The 18,042-nt window shown below is 43.1% G+C and overlaps 2 protein-coding genes across 2 annotated transcripts in view; one reads left to right on the top strand and one right to left on the bottom strand.

The window, feature by feature from the left end:
• The window catches only part of frem1a (Fras1 related extracellular matrix 1a), a gene marked incomplete at its 5' end in the record, with an annotated part of 10,945 nt that extends 6,130 nt beyond the window's left edge, over window positions 1–4,815 (top strand). The window contains 2 exon segments of the mRNA XM_037681558.1: window positions 774–859; window positions 4,249–4,815. Of these exon segments, the coding sequence (XP_037537486.1) occupies window positions 774–859; window positions 4,249–4,451 (289 nt within the window).
• A 5,430-nt stretch (window positions 4,816–10,245) lies between these two features.
• LOC119415001 (U2 small nuclear ribonucleoprotein A') overlaps window positions 10,246–18,042 on the bottom strand; it is a 34,650-nt gene continuing 26,853 nt past the window's right edge. Inside the window, 1 exon segment of the mRNA XM_037682128.1 lies at window positions 10,246–10,432. Coding sequence (XP_037538056.1) covers window positions 10,246–10,432 — 187 coding nt within the window.

The following is an 18,042-nucleotide window of genomic DNA, read 5'->3' as shown; positions in this document are numbered from 1 at the left end:
ACCACTGTCCCTCCTCTGGACATGTCCAAACCACTGTCCCTCCTCTGAACAAGTCCAAACCACTGTCCCTCCTCTGGACATGTCCAAACCACTGTCCCTCCTCTAGACATGTCCAAACCATCTCAGTGTGTCCTCTCTAACTTTATCTCCCAGTAGTTCAACCTGTGCTGTACCTCTGATGATCTCAGTCTTAATCTTCTCCATCCGTGTCACTCCTAAGGAGAACCTCAACATCTTCATTTTTGCCACTTCCAGTTCTGTCTCCTGTCTTTTTGTCCATGTCTCTGTCTCCAGACCATACAACATAGATGGTCTCACCACTGTCTTGTAAACTTTTCCTTTGACATTTACTGACACCCTTTTGTCACAAATCACTCCTGAAACTTTTCTCCATCCACTCCATCCTGTCTGGACTCTCTTCTTCACCTCTTTACCACATTCCCCATTTTCCTGGACAGTGGACCCCAAGTCTTTGAAGTCCTGCACCTTTGTGACCTCTGCTCCTTGTAGCCTCACTGTTCCACCTCCTCCCTCTCATTCACACACATGTACTCTGTCTTACCATGGCTGACTTTCCTTCCTCTTCTTTCAAGTGCATACCTCGACCTCTTCAAGTTCTCTTCCACCTGTTTCCTGTTTTCACCACAGATCACGATGTCATCTGCAAACATCATAGTCCATGGGGATTCCTGCCTGACCTCATCCGTTAACATCAGAGTTATATACCAACTTAAAATACTGTCTAATGCTCTCTGTTCTCTGTCTGGTATCAGATACAAGGGAACTCTTGCAAGTGTTTCCTCTAAAAGTGACATGGACTGGCTGTGGGACTTCAGTGGAAGAAAGCCCTTCTGGATAGGTGAGGGTCCTCAGTTTAGGACTGGTAAAATATTATTTAGATACCTTTCACACAGGACAACAACCCCACTCTGATGTTTAATAAATCAGCCAGAACTTCTTGGTGGTTTCCTCAGGGGTGTAGTAAGTGCATGTGATCATTCAGAGCCACAATCATTTAAAACATTCACAAAACAATTTTTGTGAAGTGGTATGTGTTTATTTTTGTGGTGGCAGCAGAGGAAGACCCTCTGGGTCTTCTAGTTCCTCAGAGAAGGCCCAAGAATTCAGCACAACTGAAATATTACATAAAAAAAATATTTTGCTGATTTCTCTTATTTTCTCTAAATAACTATAAGTTGAGAAATAAACTTTTAATTAAATATAATATAGATATCTAATATTTGTAAATTTTTGCCTCCTGGCAGAAACATCCTTCCTTACATAGAGAACTTTACTAATTGTCTTTTGTATGTATATGAATGTTTCTGTTCAGTGCCCTGAGACAACTTTGTTGTGATTTATAAACTGAATTGAATTTGTTATTATTATTATTATTATTATTATTATTATTATTATTATTATTATTATTATTATTATTATTGTTGTTAATAATAATAATTGAATTGACACACTCTCGTTGGTTAGGACTTCAATGTCAGGAGAGAGAGTTCAGGCCAGTCAGAGTCTCCAGGATGAGTTTGTTTAACACCTGGCAGGAAAATTAAATGATCACAATGGAGGATGGGTGTGACCTATGCCTTCAGGAAGGCCCCCTGTGTGTCCTGCTGTAATTGTTAGTTTGTGTTAGTTAGTTAGTTTTTTAGATTTGTGTCTAAAGCAGTTATGGTGGACATGAATAATGTGGCTAGCATCACCCTTTTCAAAGTGATCTTTCACAGAGAACAAGATAATTTTCCAAACAGGAAGACAAACTCCAGCAGTGGAACTGACAGGAAATAAAATGTGGAAAAAGGCATTTTGAAACTACCTTTATCAGCCCTATTTGTGGACAAGTTTTTTTTATTTATTACTACTAGTCTTTTTTATTGGTTTTCAGACAACCATCGGAAAACTTTTTTTTTTTTAGCTGCCTGTCTCATTTCACTACGAACAGATCCCCTGGGCCGTTGCTGGATCGTTTATTCTGATGAAGTCAGTTTAGAGGCTCACTTCTCCAAACTAAAGTTAAAATGTTTTCAAGACACGCAAGTGGATCATGAGCTACATGAGCCATGCCAGAGTCTGGTAGGTCCGGAGAACAGATGCTGAACACCTCGTTAATGTCTTTTTTCAATAGCAGCACTATAACATGAGAGAAAAGACTCCAGAGAGGTCTCTGAGAGCGGCCTCAGCATGCTGCGACATTTTATCCTGTTTAGTTTGCTCAGTTTGAACGGAAACAGGACCTCTTGGAGATCTTGTCGTGGACCATCTCAGTGAGTTTGAAGAAAACTCAGTTCATCTCCCAGATACAGAACACCACACAAACTCTGATTTTGGTTTTCTGCTCAAATAAACTCAGTTTTTCGTTCTGATAAATAAGGAGTTTTTGAAGTGCAGTTTTGGTTGTTCAGCTTCAGATTGATTCTTGGACCACCACAGGGAGATAAACTGGTCAGTTTGACTCCATCCATGAGGACCAGTCAAAGTGTCTGCATACATTTGATCCCTGCACTCATGCTACTTACACACCCATTTGTCATGACCTCATGATGTATTCAAGTACAACCTGTAAACTAAAAGGTCCACACTGAAATTGAAACATCTCATTTAGGTTTACACTGATCATTTTAATAGCACAGCTGTATTTTGGTTTCATTACAAGATGGAATTTTACAGAAGCAGTTTCTGTGTGTTACATCCTGATGCTGCTCCATAATCCAGGTAAATACATCTAACAAGGTTAAGTCAGGTCCTCTGAACAGATTCTTCTTTGTTGAAACGTTTCGTCTTTTCTGAAATACTTCTTCAGTCTACCTGGATTATTGAACATGCATCAGGATATTTCGAACAGACTGAAAGAAGTCTTTTGGACAAAAAACAAAACATTCTGTGGGTTACAGTTAAAATTTCAGTCTGGATTATTAAAATTGCATGTTGTATTTGAACGCACCATGAAGGCAATTCACCCTTCATGTGTTTCTATAAAATGATGTGTATTAGCACAACCTTTTTGTAAGTAATTAGGAGCACAGATTGCATAACTGCTTATACATGAGGGTATGACCGTGACACACTTGTGGAGTTTTCTGTGTCGCTGCTTTGCCATCGTGCCATCATGGTTCAGTCCTTCCAGCCTCGGGCTTAGGCCTGTCATGGCAGCTGTCTTCATGATCCTCCATCTGCCTTCACGGACCGAACTCTACAGACCTGTTCGGTTCTGCGTGGAAACCCTGGATGTTCTCTGTCTGCTGGACCCGGTTCTGGAGGGCAGCTGCTGCGGTCCTTATTATCATCAAGCTACTGAAGGGACCTGCTAACATGACCACGCCGCTAACAGTATCATGCTGCTAACTGGACCATGTTGCTAAGATAACCTCACTATCATCAGAACCACTCTGCCAATAGGACCAAGCTGCTGTAGATTTATTTCTTTTTCATGTTTGGTGCTTTGGTTCTGTATTTTTGTTGCATGCTTTGAATAAATCCCAGTTTATGTTAATGTGAGCACCAACATAAACTAAACTAAGTGTTTAAATTGTAGCCGAACAGAACCTATGTGAATCGTGCTGCTGTTGTTAAGTGTATTGTTTTGCACTATCAGTGACTAGTGTATATCTTAGATCTTTTAGCGTACCGTTGGACATTTGTTTAGCATATATGTTAGTTTATATCTTAGATCCTTGTTTATTGTTTCTTTTTAAACTTTATATTTTTGCTATTGCTGGATGTAACTGGGACACTGTGTACACAATTTAGTTCCACCTCATGTACCACATGTGATGCAAATGACAATAAAGAACCTTGAATCCTTATTTGTCCATGCTCAAGACCCAGCTCTAAAAATCCCAGTTCACCACCAGGTGGCAGTGTATTCAGAAATGGAGCTTCTGTACACCAACATGAATTTGAAGCATGCTGGCCACTGTTGGCAAGGTCAAATGTGCTTTTATTTTCTTCCTGTAAAACATTGGGCAAAAAGTTACTTACATGTATACACTTTGAGCATTTGCACAAATAACGTTTGTCTGGGTATAAAAAGTAAAAAGCAACCTGAGTAGCATTTACCTGAATGAATGAAAGTACATTGCTTGATATTGCCAAATACTGATCCTGCTTCAATCTTTCAACTCATGAGCAAAGTATAATACACTAATTAATGCTTTATAAAGTGGGAATTATTGGGAAGTGGTACCATGTAATTTAAATACCGGTCATTTTTATTACATTTTCTCTTCGTTGTTTTAGGTCTGAATGACAGGGAGGGCCGAGGACGGTGGGAGTGGGCAGGTGGTGAGCCCGTAAGCTACACCAACTGGAGAAAGATGCCTCCTCGCTCCAAAACAAAAGGCAGCAGAAAGTGTGTCCTGGTGTGGAGAAGAGCGAAGTGGCAGATCAGAGACTGCAGGAGCAGCAGACCTCATCACTTTGTGTGTTCTGTAAAAGTCTGAAGCGTTTCCGAGGGTTGTCTCTAGGCCAGATGCTCAGGACTAATGGGGGACCGGCAGGATCTGTGGTTTGACTATATATATAATATAACCTGCTCCACCAAGTAAAAAAAAAACTTTGTTTACACTTCATGTAGTTTTACCACTAAGAAGATCATCTGTATGTGAAGTGAATGACTCTGATAGTTTTTAGTGTTTTGTGTATCTCAGAGGGACTTCTGTTGGATAATTCCAATGAAACAAATTAATTTGTTTCCAGAGATTCTGCATCAGAAGATCCAGCGCCCTTTGAACTTTTTCATTTTACATTATTTTATTATTTTAATTTATATTTTCTTTACACGGTACATGTTTCTAAGCGTTATCACAGCAGAAGTGCTTCAACTTTGTTGTAAATGAAAATCTCATTAGATGTTAAAAGTACAGAACAAAACTGTGGCTTGTACTTTTTGATACTATGTACAGAAGTGGTGGTGGTGTTTTTTGGGGGTGGGGGTCCAGAGGAAGAAGGTCTCAGTTAAAAATTTAAATGAAAAATAGTGAAAAAACAGCTAGATTATAAGGCGTTGAAGAAAACTAAAAACAGGAACATGTCTGCATTGTTTTTTACCAGGAACTTAACAGATGTTTGAGGTCACTTAGAGAAGTCAAGGTCGAGAGCTTCAGATCTTTTTCTGCTAAGATATTCCAGGAAACGGGAGCGGAGTAGGAGAAGGACCTGTTGTCTAGTTCAGTCTGCACTCAGGGAACAATAATGTTCTGAGAGCACACGCTGTAGCTGCACTCACGGGGAGTTTTTTTGTTTTGTTTTATGTTCTTTGTGTTTTATATGTTCAAAATTAAAAATTGATAAATCAAAAAAATAAAATACAGATTAAAGTGCATAAGAACAACACGTTCAAACTTTTGCTAAATGTAATGCAACCCCACCCCCCAACACCACACACACATTCCTGCTGTGGGGAGGTAGAGGCAAATGGGTGTTCATTCTCAGGATCAGACGTGTGGAGACACATTTGTGGCTGAGGAAGTGGATGGCTCCTCATCTTGGCCTGTGGCTGAGGGTGCTCCAAAATATTTCCTGAATTTGCATTAATATACCAAACATAAAACCTCAGATACATCACACATCAGTTGTATCATCAAACATTTATAATTCTATGCCTCACAATGGTTATTTAATAGACTATAAAACTGTTGTTGAGAAGTAGCTTAATGCAGTACTGAGTAATTACAGCAGGCTAACATAACTTTATCAAGTGAAGTGATCTAAGGACTGTCATACTGACATATCCAACAGCTAACAACTAACGCAAAACAAATCGATGTAGCCTACATGTATGTCCAATTTGTGAAATACTGTTTTCAGAATAGGAGACAAATCAACACCTCTGGTTATTTAACACGGACCAAGCTACATCGCATAACACGGACATCACTGTCTTCAGTAATTATAGTAGCCTAATATTACTACTGACATGTAGTTTTGTTTTAGAAGAATTTCAATCTTTAAAACGATAATATTTTCTGCTGAAAACCAAATATGTTGTCCTAAGCAGCTAAATGCAACAGTGAAGCCGTTTACAAGAAGGGACAGAGCAGACTGTACTTCTTGAGGAAGCTGAAGTCCTTCAGTGTTTGCAGCAAGATGCTGCAGATCTTGTATAAGTCTCTTGTAGAGAGTTCTATCTCTTCTGCCACCATCTGCTGGGGGAGCAGCACCAGAGCAAGTGACTTCAAAAAGATCAACAAGCTCATAAAGAAGGCTGGCTCAGTTCTGGGGACTCCTCTAGAACCTTTGGAGATGATTGTACAAAGAAGGATTCTTCATAAAATGAAGAACATTATAGACAACCCTCAGCATCCTCTTCATCAGAATGTCATACAACAGAGTGTCTTCAGTCAGAGGCTTCTTCAGATCTGCTGTAAGACAGACGCTACAAGAGATCCTTCCTGCTCACAGCATCTAGAAGAACTCTAATGAAACCAGGATGATGAGGTACAACAACATTTAACTTCCCTTTGGAATTAATTTTTTATTATTTATTTAATTGAATTGTAAACAACAGTTAGTGTTTTATATTATTATTAACAGTAAGACTATCTTGTAACAGGCTATACTACATAACATAACAGCTTTCATGCTCCAAGAGATGACACAGCTGCATACCGTTATCTTTTCCTCATTTCTCCTCCTCTTCTTTACCGTTTGTCCTAAACTGGACACCTGATGGCTTTGACCTGTTCTTGTCCATCTTCCATGTGTGTAATTGGCACTCCCCCAACATGAGTCAAAACAAGTTAGTCCTAAATTAATTCACCTTTCTCTGTGTGTCAATGAAGAGGATAAAACAGAGCTACACTCTGGACATTCAAAAAACACAACAAAACAAAACAAAAAGTAGAAAGGTTTCATCTCTCATCCGAAAGACTTCTTCAGTCTGAGGTGCTGTATTCAGTTCAGTCTCTTAAATAGCACCTTCTCAGAGTGGATCAACCAGTTTGCTGCTGACAACCAAAACCAGCTGCTCACATGGTCAAGAAGGACCATCAGCCTAACAATGGATCATTAACACACTGATGTTTGTGAGCTGAATACAGCACCTCAGACTTAATAAATCTTTCGGATGAGAGACAAAACATTTCTACTTTTTTTATTTATTTATTTTTTGAATGTCCAGAGGACCAGACTTAACTTTTTTAGATTTTTCTACCTGGATTATTGAGCATGCATCAGGACAGAGCTACATTGTGTTCAGTGAAGGTGGGGTGCTGTTGATCTCAACCACTGATGTTGTTGGGAATTGGAAAGAATACTTCTCAGACCTTCTCAATCCCATCGGCACATCGTTCACAAAGGAAGTTGAGGCAGTGGACTTCAGGGTTTCTCTGTCCATAACCGTGGCTGAGGTTGCCAAGGTAGTTAAAAAGCTCAGAGGCGGCAGGGCTCTGGGAGTGGATGAGATTCACCCTGATTTCCTTAAGGCTGTGGATGTTGTGAGGCTGTCTTGATTGACACGACTTTGCAACATTGCATGGACTTTGGGGCAGTGCCACTGGATTCTCGGGCTGGGGTGATGGTTCCCCTCATCAAAAAGAAGGACTGGAGAGTGTGCCCCACTTATAGGGGCATCACTCTTCTTAGCCTCCCTGGTAAGGTCTATTCAGGGTTACTAGAAACGAGTCAGATCGTTGGTCGAACCTCAGACCCAGGAGGAACAATGCGGGTTCCATCCAGGCTGTGGAACACTGGACCAGCTCTTTCTCTCACTAGGGTCCTCGAGGACTCTTGGGAGTTTACCCATCCAGTCTACATGTGTTTTGTGGACTTGTAGAAGGCTTTCAACCATGTTCCTCAAGGTACAATGTGGGGGGTGCTCCAAGAGTATGGGATTGGGGGCCCGTTGTTACGGGTTGTTTGGTCTCTATACAAGTAGTGCAAGAGTTTGGTTCACATTGCTGATAGTAAGTTGGACCCCTACAGGGTGGGAGTTGGACTCTGCCAGGGCTTCTTGTTGTCACAGATTCTGTTCATATTATTTATTTATTTATCAACCTTTATTTAACCAGGCAAATCCCATTGAGATCACAGATCTCTTTTTCAAGGGAGGCCTAGGCCTGAAGGCAGCCTAACAAGCATATTTTTGGTCTGTCATAACTTTTATGGACAGAATTTCTCGGTGTAGCCAAGGGATGGAGGGATTCAGGTTTGGTGGCCTCAGGATTCCTTCTCTGCTCTTTGAAGATGATGTGGTCCTGTTGGTGTCATCGTGCCATGATCTTCAGCTCTCACTGGAGCAGTTCGCAACTGAGTGTGAAGCGGCTGGGATGAGAATAATCACCTCTAAATCTGAGGCCATGGTCCTCAGTCAGAAAAGCGTGGATTGCTCTCTTCAGGTCGAGGGTGAGATTCTGCCTCAAATGAAGGAGTTCAAGTATCTCAGTCTTCTGTTCACAAGTGAGGGAAGAATGGAGCGTGAGATTGACAGACGGATTGGTGCAGCGTCTGCAGAGTTGCAAACTCTGTGCCAGTCCATTGTGGTGAAAAGGGAGCCGAGTTGAAAGGTGAAGCTCTCTGTTTATCAGTCAGTCTACGTGCCTACCCTCACCTAGTCATGAACTCTGGGGAGTGACCGAAAGAATGAGATTGCGGATACAGGCGGTTGAAATTAGTTTCCTCTGCAGGGTAGCTGGACTCTCTCTTAGAGACAGGGTGAGAAGTTCAGTTATCAGGAGAGACTCAGAGTAGAACCGCTGCTCCTCCACATCTCCCTCTGATTAGTCTCTTTAGAATGATTTGTTAAATTAGCTTTGTAGAGATCTAGTAGAGTGCTGTATGAATGGGTAAATGAGGACACAGATTGTAGTGTAAAGCGCTTTGAGTATCTTGAAATTAGATAGAAAGGCGCTATATAAGTACAGTCCATTTACCATTTATCTAGAGGAGCCACTTGAGGTGGTTCAGGTGTCTGGTAAGGATGTTCCCTGGACTCCTCCCTAAGGAGGTGCTTCGGGCATGTCCGACTGGGACGAGACCCCGAGGAAGACCCAGGACACACTGGACAGACTGTCTCTTGGTTGGCCTGAGAACTCCTTGGAGTCCTCCCAGAAGAGCTGGAAGAGGGGGCTATGGAAAGAGATGTCTGGACCTCCCTGCTCAAGATGCTGCCCACGAGACCTGACTTCAGAACAAGCGGAAGATAACTATTGATGTATGGACAGACTAACTGACATGTTGCGAATGGTAAGATTGCTCCACCCGCATGTATACTTAGATCAGGGTGAGCTAACCGCTGACAAACTAAATGGAGGAGGTAGTGAAGCTCACAGCATTACCTAAGGCATTTTTGCCTTATCAGAAAATTTTAAGCCAAAGAAGTCAGGAAAAAATTTAAAGATACTAATAATTTATTTATTTATTTGTTAATAGTTACTGTAGTAGATATTTTCATGCTGTAGAGTGACACAGGGCAAGAATTCACTCTGAAATTCTGTATGTAAGAGAGTAAATTTTACATTACACAACTATTTTTTAATTACTTTTTAAATAATTTGTGCAAAATCAGTTGAGTTTTAACTGATCAAAACAAAGACTAAACTTATGCAACCAGAAGTTGCAGCATATATCTACATATAAAATACACAAAACAAAGCAAAACAGCATTAACATATTCATGAAGCACTAACATATTTGTGCTCAATAATCCAGGTAGAAAAATGTAACAAAGTTCAGTCAGGTCCTCTGGACGGTTTCTTTTTGTTGAAATGTTTTGTTTTTCATCCAAAAAACTTCATCAGACTGAGGAGCCACAATAAAGTCAGTCTTATAAATAGCACTGTCTCATAGTGGGGCAGCCCAGTCTACCACAGGGACACAGAGACCAATGAAACAAACAACCATTCAAATTCTTACTCACACCTAGAGACAATTTAGTAGCAAAACATGAGCTAAAGTTAAAAATAGGCGATATCCTGATTCCCACATAGTTGTCAGAAACAAAGTGATGGCTATAAACACAAGTGCAACATAATTTCTATTTAGATGTCTTTCTTTCTTGTTTTATCACCTGCATACATTTATGTTGTAGCTCTTCTTCAGTCAGGAATGAGCAAATAAAAATGTAACAATGCTTTTTGCTCAGAGTGGAGGTTTTGTTACTTGCTGTGGTCGATTTCCAGTGGAAAAATGCTCCAGTGTCACAAATGTCTATATTTGGTGACAAAAGCGGCATAAAACAAAGCTAATATATTTTTATGATAAAATCATAAAAATAAAAAACAGATAGTTAAAGGCAGCTCATTTTCTTATGATGAAGTTTTGTTTTTGGTGGGTCTGATTCCTGGATGAGTCCTCCCTCCTCCTGCTGCTGCTTAGATGGCTCTGCTGCAGATGGTACGTCTTCCTGGCCTGGACTCTCTCCTCCTCCAGAACTTCTGTGTCATCCAGAATCTCCAGGCTTGGGATCTGACTGATCACATATAGCCTAAAGAAAAACAGAGTGATGATGGTCAAAGTGGGCCAGACTGGCGAGGATATAAATACAGCAGCCTATAAGTGCTAGGCATTCAGTTAGGATCATCAGCGTCAGAAGCATTTGTAATATGGAATGGGGTGGGGGGCACACTAGTGTAGGGCGAGGGTGTCTGGGGGGGTCCCCCCCAAAAAACTTTGAATAAAGTAGATGCCATTTCCTGCATTCTGGTGTATTTTAACAGGTAGTTAAACATACTGGTAGATGTTTAAATACATAAATAAACGATTCAATAACACCCCCCAGATCATGTCAAAAACTGTCAGAATTAGCATAGCACTAAGTTAACAGCGTGCAATACAGACGCATTAGCTAAGATGCTACAGATGTAGCGCTCCACTTCTCTCACACATCGTAACGCCCCACCCCCATCAACAACTGCCAGCATTAACGTGGCGCTAAGTTAGCACACAAAACAGAGGTGTCTCCCTCCCATGAGTGCTCTACCAACAAGCCAGATGACTGAGGAGAAACACTGCATGCAGTGTGGGGTTGTTGTGGGTAACCAGGAAAACCCGGAGTGGACTTTTAGTGGTTGGAGTATTCTCCTATTAATCAAGTGAAATGGATTTGTTCACAAAGAAATAGAAATAGTGCTGGGTGAAAGAATATTTCATGGTAAATGTGTGTGTGGGGGGGAGGGATGGGGGGTTCCAAATGAATAATTTTTAATTGTGGGAGGGAGACAAATCCCCTTCACATATAATTGTTGTGACGCCTTTATTTAAGATGTAACATCATTACAAAGACCCGACTGAGAATTATTGGATTTGGTACCTGTATGATTGTGCATGAACTTTGTCGGCTTGAACCACTTTGGCTGTGGCTGCCTGCCTGGGAGGAGTCAGGACAGCCCCCAGAAACCATCTTAGCTCCAGCAAACTGGTTGGTCCACTTAAGGAGTTTACTGCTTTGTGGGGAAACAGTTTACTGGAACTCCTCTGACTGATGAAGCCATCCGGATAGAGGGCGAAACATCTATAAAAAAGAAACTGTCCAGATGACCCGACTGAGAATTATTGGATTTGGTACCTGGATGATTGAGCATGAACGATGTCATCATCATGACATCTCACTCAAAGCTAATGCCAACGAACTCTATTGAGTCGTTGTTAGATTTCATCATTTTAATTTTTATTTAATTAAATTCTCAGTAATGGAATTGGCTTCTGACTAACAAAAACCTGAACATAAATGCCAACCAGACACCAACCAGAACAACCAACATGGACAACCCATCTCAAAACAGAACCTGAAAAAGTCCTGAGTCCGGTGTTTTGGTCCCACCTACTTTACATTAGCATGCTGTTTGGTTAACTTTCTTGTCAATTATTAATCAGTTCCTCCTGCAGAGACTGCCTGAGCTCAGCCTTCTCTCCTGATAATGAAGTTCTAACAAATACAGCTCCTTCTGTCTCTGCCAGGTGGCAAAAAACTTTTTTCAATCGGATTCTGTCACGATATGGTTGGGTGGTTGAACTGAAATGCAGGTAGGAAAAACATTAATTAAACAACAAAAAGAGCTGACGTGGCAGCAAAACTCCCTAACACATAGAAAAGGTGAGGAGGCATATGAGACATTACTAGACAATTCCCAAACAAAGAATAACAGACAGACACAAACTTATATACAAAGACTGACGAGACATAACCACAAAAACCTGGACAGGATATGCAGGTGGCACAGAGAGGTCTAATTACTAAATGGAACACCAGTGAGTGCAGGGGCAGAACACACCACAAGAGAGCACCATCCTCACAGTACCCCCCCACCCCCAAAGACATTTGCTGACATCCTAAAACCCACAGCCCAAAACTCGGGTGGGAGGAGGGGGAAACCGCGAGAATGGAGGGCCAAAAATCAAATGGAAGGAACCTGGGGACTAAACACAAGAAGGGTAGACTCTAAAGAAGGTCTGGTAGGTGGTCAGAGTACTGTCCAACAAGAGACCACATCTCCGAGGAATGGCTGGGAGCCTGTCCATCATGTGGCAGCAGTTCGGGTGGGCAGCTGGGAGGCCGTCCAGCATGTGGCAGCAGTTCAAGTGGAGAGCTGATGGAGATGGACACCTTGAAAGACACCGACCACCCAGCACAGGAAAAGAGAAGTGGAAGACCCAGGAGTTCTGCAGCTGGCATAGAGACCTGGGAGGCTGTGGCTGTCATTGAGACCAACCAGGAAGCTGCAGCTGTCATAGAGACCTGGGAGACTGAAGCTGTTTTTGAGACCAGGAAAGCTGTGGCTGTTGTTGAGACCAGAAAGGTTACAACTGTCACTAAGTACACAGGAAGCACAGCCACCGAGGAGACCTCAGGGGTAAATGTACTGTACTGTACTTATATAGCGCCTTTGTATCTGATCAAGATACTCAAAGCGCTTTACACTACAATCAGTGCCCTCATTTACCCATTCATACAGCACTCTACTAGATCTCCATCCATCCATCCATTATCTTTTACCCGCTTCTTCCATTTTGGGTCATAGTGGTCACCGGTGCCAATATCCAGCAATCACAGTGCGAGGGGCATTGTACACCCTGGACAGGTCGCAAGTCCATCACAGGGCCACATATAAATGGATATGGTAAAGTGACTGTACTTATATATGTGGGATTCCTGTTTTTTTTGTCTGTCACTCACTCTTCCTTCCACAGCCAATTAACCTCAACTCACTCCACCTGCTGCTGCTGCTCTGAGGAGGACTGCCTGATGGGGTATTTAAGCACCTGCCAGACACCTCTTCAGTGCTGGGACATCTTCTACCAAATGGTAACTCGTGTACAGCCAACTAACCTTTGTTACAGCTGGTTCTCACCAACTCTGACTCCTCCAGGACCTTCCACGGCCTGCCTCTTCAGATCCTCCCTAGGATCTCATCGCTCCACTGGACTCCACCTGTAGATCAACGGTGTCCCTTCAACAACCACCATTAAGCATTCTCAACTGGGTCAACCTGCTCCTCTCTCCATCACAAAATACCTCAGGACTGGATCTCCTACAAAAACCCAGGACCTCTCCTCTTCTCGGACTCCACCTACAGCACAAACAGTAAGGAGTCATTTCTCTCTATTCAAGAATCAAAACATTCAAAGAGACCACCAGAACCCATACTCACCTATTCCTCTTCTCCCTTACAGCTGCGACGACATGATCACCTGTAAATAAAAGTTCACTTACCTTTTGTAGTTCTGGCTCTGTCTTTATTGAATCAGTCTGCTCACGTGGGGGTCGACGTTGATAAAAACCTGATAGTATGTCCCAGCCAATGGACCCCCCGAGCAAGACTGAGGAGGTAAAGACTCAGTTAGAACCAAAAGTAAACACTGACCCTCTCCACTTAACTTTACAGCGGATTTTTGTGTAGCAACAAACAACTCAGGACAATTTATGGGAGTTGGGAGGTATGGTGCTCTCTCTTCAAAAACAAATGGCGGGCCAAGCTTCATCTTCGACTCAGCCCATCCCTCTGGAACCTACAATTAGGATGAACAATCCATGCCCCAAGGAACCAGACATTCGACCTTCTGAGATGTTCGAAGGTAACACGCAAATATGGTGGCTTCGTTCTCCAGTGTAGTTTGGCATTTAATCGTGCTCCCATTAGCTATTCATCCGATTCTGCCCGCATAACTTATGTGGTTAGTGCTTTAAAGGAGAAGCACTTCAGTGGGCACATGCTTACCTTCATAGACGCCCCATAGAAACTCTGACATTTGTTACCTTCTTGAAGGATTTTCTTCGGGTCTTTGACCACCCTTTGCAGCAGGAGGAGGCAGCCCAAAAACTTTTTACGTTACGTCAGGGGAAAGAGACGGTGTCCAAATTCACCATCCACTTCCGCATCATCGCCGAGGAGTCCGGCTGGGGTGAGATAGCGTTACGTAGTGCATTTATTAATGCTTTAAATCGACAGATTAAAGATCAACTAGTCACCCGGGACATCCCTTCGGATTTGGACGATGTAATTTCTCTGGCCATTCAAATAGACAACAAGGTTCGGGAAAGCCTCTTAGAAGAAGACTACAAGTCCCATAAACTTCCTTTTCCCGGAAGTAATGACTCTGCAACCGCGGATTCCACCTCTGAACCCGAACCTATGCAGATTGGTATGACTTGACTTTCTCCTGAGGAGCGACAACGCCACATCAAGGCCAACGCCTGCATGTACTGTGGGAAAAAGGATCATGTGATTGCTGCCTGCAAACTACGGGTAAAAGACAAGGCCCACCAGTAGTACAGGAGATACTGGTGGGTACCACTTCTTTGTCTCCTGAAAAGAACCTAAGTCTTTCAGCAATCATTTGCATTAACTCTGTAAATTTTCCTATCCAGGCGTTATAGATACCGGTGCTGAACAGAACCTAATCAGCAGAAACTTGGTGGAGGAACTACATATCCCCACTATCAACTTAACACCAGCTATCACCATCTCTGCTCTCACTGGGCAAACCATCTCTTCCATCTCATTAAAGACATTAAAAGTAATGTTTGTAGTGTCTGGAAATCACAGAGAGACGGGTGAGTTTTTTGTTTTTGACTCTCCTACACCACAACTCATCTTGGGTCATCCCTGGCTCAAATTACACAATCCTCAAATTAACTGGGCCAAAAATAGAGTTGAAAAATGGGGAGAAAATTGTTCTTTGAGATGCCTCTGCTCAGCCATCTCTTCAGGTTCACCTCCTAAACAAAAAATTGAAGACATCAATCTTTCAACAATACCTTCAAATTACCACACGATGGCGCCAGTCTTCAGCAAACAGAAGGCTTTATCCCTACCGCCACACCGTCCATATGATTGCGCTATCGACTTACTTCCTGGAGCTCCATTACCCACAAGTAGACTATATAACTTATCTGGGCCTGAAAAAATTTCTATGAAAGAGTATATTGATGACTCTTTAAAATCAGGCATCATCCGTCCTTCTACCTCTCCAGTATGGGCCGGTTTCTTCTTTGTTTCAAAGAAAGATAAGACTCTAAGACCATGCATTGATTATAGAGGACTTAATCAAATTACTATTAAGAACAAATGTCCTCTTCCTTTAATCGACTCTGTCTACGAGCAGCTCCAGGGGGCAACCATTTTTACTAAATTTGATCTACGTAATGCGTATCATTTAGTGAGAATTCGCAAAGGAGACGAATGGAAGACAGCTTTTAAGACACCTTTGGGACATTTCGAGTACCTTGTTATGCCGTTTGGGTTAACTAACGCCCCAGCAGTTTTCCAAGCTCTCGTTAATGACGTTCTTCGGGATTTCCTCAACATCTTTTGTTTTTGTGTACTTAGACGATATACTCATCTATTCCAAAGACGAAGAGCAATATACTCAACATGTGAAAGCTGTTCTCCATAGGTTATTAGAAAACCAGCTTTTTGTCAAGGCAGAGAAATGTGAATTTCACGCTACCACCGTGACATTTCTAGGGTTCATTTTTGAGAGAGTACAGGTTTGATCCAACCCTGAAAAGACCAAGGCTGTAGTGGAGTGGCCTACACCCAGCAATAGAAAACAATTACAACGGTTCCTGGGGTTTGATAACTTTTACCGACGGTTTATTAAAAACTATAGCAAAGTCTCCACTCCTCTGACCCAGCTCACCTCTTCCCTCAAAAAGTTCAACTGGACACTCGAAGCTGACACTGCTTTTAATAACCTCAAACACCTTTTCTCTACAGCCCCCATTTTATCACATCCTGATACCAAGAGGCAGTTTATCATGGAGGTCGACGCTTCTGATTCAGGAGTGGGGGCCGTGTTATCACAAAGAGCATCTGACGATGGAAAACTTCACCCATGTGCCTTCTTCTCACGTCGTTTGTCTGCTGCTGAGATGAACTATGATGTTGGCGACCGTGAGCTATTGGCCATCAAGCTAGCATTGGAAGAGTGGAGACATTGGCTAGAGGGAGCTGAACTCCCCTTCATAATTTGGACTGACCCCAAGAACCTAGCCTACCTCCAGGGGGCTAAGAGACTTAACGCCCGACAGGCCAGATGGTCGTTGTTTTTTGCTAGATTTAATTTTTCCATCACATATATTCCAGGGTCCCGCAATGTAAAACCGGATACTCTCTCACGACAATTCTCTACAGCTGAGGGTCCGGACACCCCTGAGAACATCCTTCCTTCCTCCTGTAAGGTGGGTGTAATGACTTGGCCTATTGAGAATGACATCCTGGAGGCCCAGCAGACTGAGCCTGATCTCGGTACCAGCCCTCCGGGAAAAATGTTTGTTCCTACGGTCATGGAGGGTAAAGTGTTGAAGTGGATCCATACAGCTAGGTTTTCCTGCCACCCTGGTGTTAGACGCATGCTGCACCTTGTTAAAGCATCCTTTTGGTGGCCTAACCTTAGTAAAGATGTTAAGGATTTCATTTCAGCCTGTCCCACTTGTGCTCGGAACAAGCACAGCAACCAGCCTCCTGCTGCTACCTCTTCCCATCCCCAGCCGTCCCGGGTCACACATCGCCTTGGACTTCGTCACTGGTCTCCCTGTCTCTGATGGTAACACTGTTATCTGCACCATTGTTGACCGTTTTTCCAAGTCTGCACATTTCATTCCTTTACCTAAACTTCCCTCTGCTCTCGAGACTGCTCAGATTGTCACGGAAAATGTCTTTCGCCTTCACAGCATCCCTCAGGACATTGTCTCCGACCGTGGACCACAATTTGTTTCTCAAGTGTAGAGGGGATTTTGTCAAGCTTTGGGAGCAACTACCAGCCTCACATCTGGATACTACCCTCAATCCAACGGCCAAACAGAACGTTGCAACCAGGACCTGGAAACAGCTCTGAGGTGCGTAATTGACAGCAATCCCTCATCATGGAGTCAACATCTGCCTTGGATTGAGTATGCCCACAACTCACAAACCTCTGCAGCCACTGGAAAATCTCCTTTCGAGGTTGCTATGGGCTTCGCTCCTCCGCTGTTCCCCTCATAGGAGCCTGATGTGGGCATCCTCTCGGTCCAACTTCACATTAAATGCTGCCGTCGGATCTGGCGGCAGACGAGAGCAGCTCTGTCCAGATCTTCGGAGCAGAACAGACGCTTCGCTGACAGACGTCGATCCAAGGCTCCTGACTACAAGGTCGGTCAAAAGGTATGGCTGTCTACCAAGGACATGACCTTAAAAGACACCCCCAGGAAACTCTCCCCCAGGTTCTTCGGGCCGTTTCCTGTGATAAAGGTGATTAACCGGTCGGCGGTACGTCTACAGCTCCCGCCTGCCATGAAGATACACCCTACCTTTCACGTATCTCACATCAAACCGGTAACCACCAGCCCTCTACACCCTCCGACCAACCTCCCTCCTCCCCCCCGTTTCATAGACAACGAACTGGCCTTCTCGGTCCGACGGGTTTTGGACGTACAGCGTCGTGGTCGGAGAGTCCAATACCTGGTGGATTGGGAGGGTTACGGTCCGGAGGAATGATCATGGATCCCTAGATCTCAGATCCTGGATCCCGGACTCATCTCATCCTTCTTCAAAGCTCACCCCGAAAAGAGACTTAGATCGCCAAGAGGCGATTCCTGGGGGGGGGGGGGGGGGGGGG

The sequence above is a fragment of the Nematolebias whitei genome, chromosome 1, assembly GCF_014905685.2.
Source record: "Nematolebias whitei isolate Nwh7 chromosome 1, NemWhi1, whole genome shotgun sequence".
Taxonomy (NCBI): domain Eukaryota; kingdom Metazoa; phylum Chordata; class Actinopteri; order Cyprinodontiformes; family Rivulidae; genus Nematolebias; species Nematolebias whitei.
This window is presented reverse-complemented; position numbering and strand designations above follow the sequence as displayed.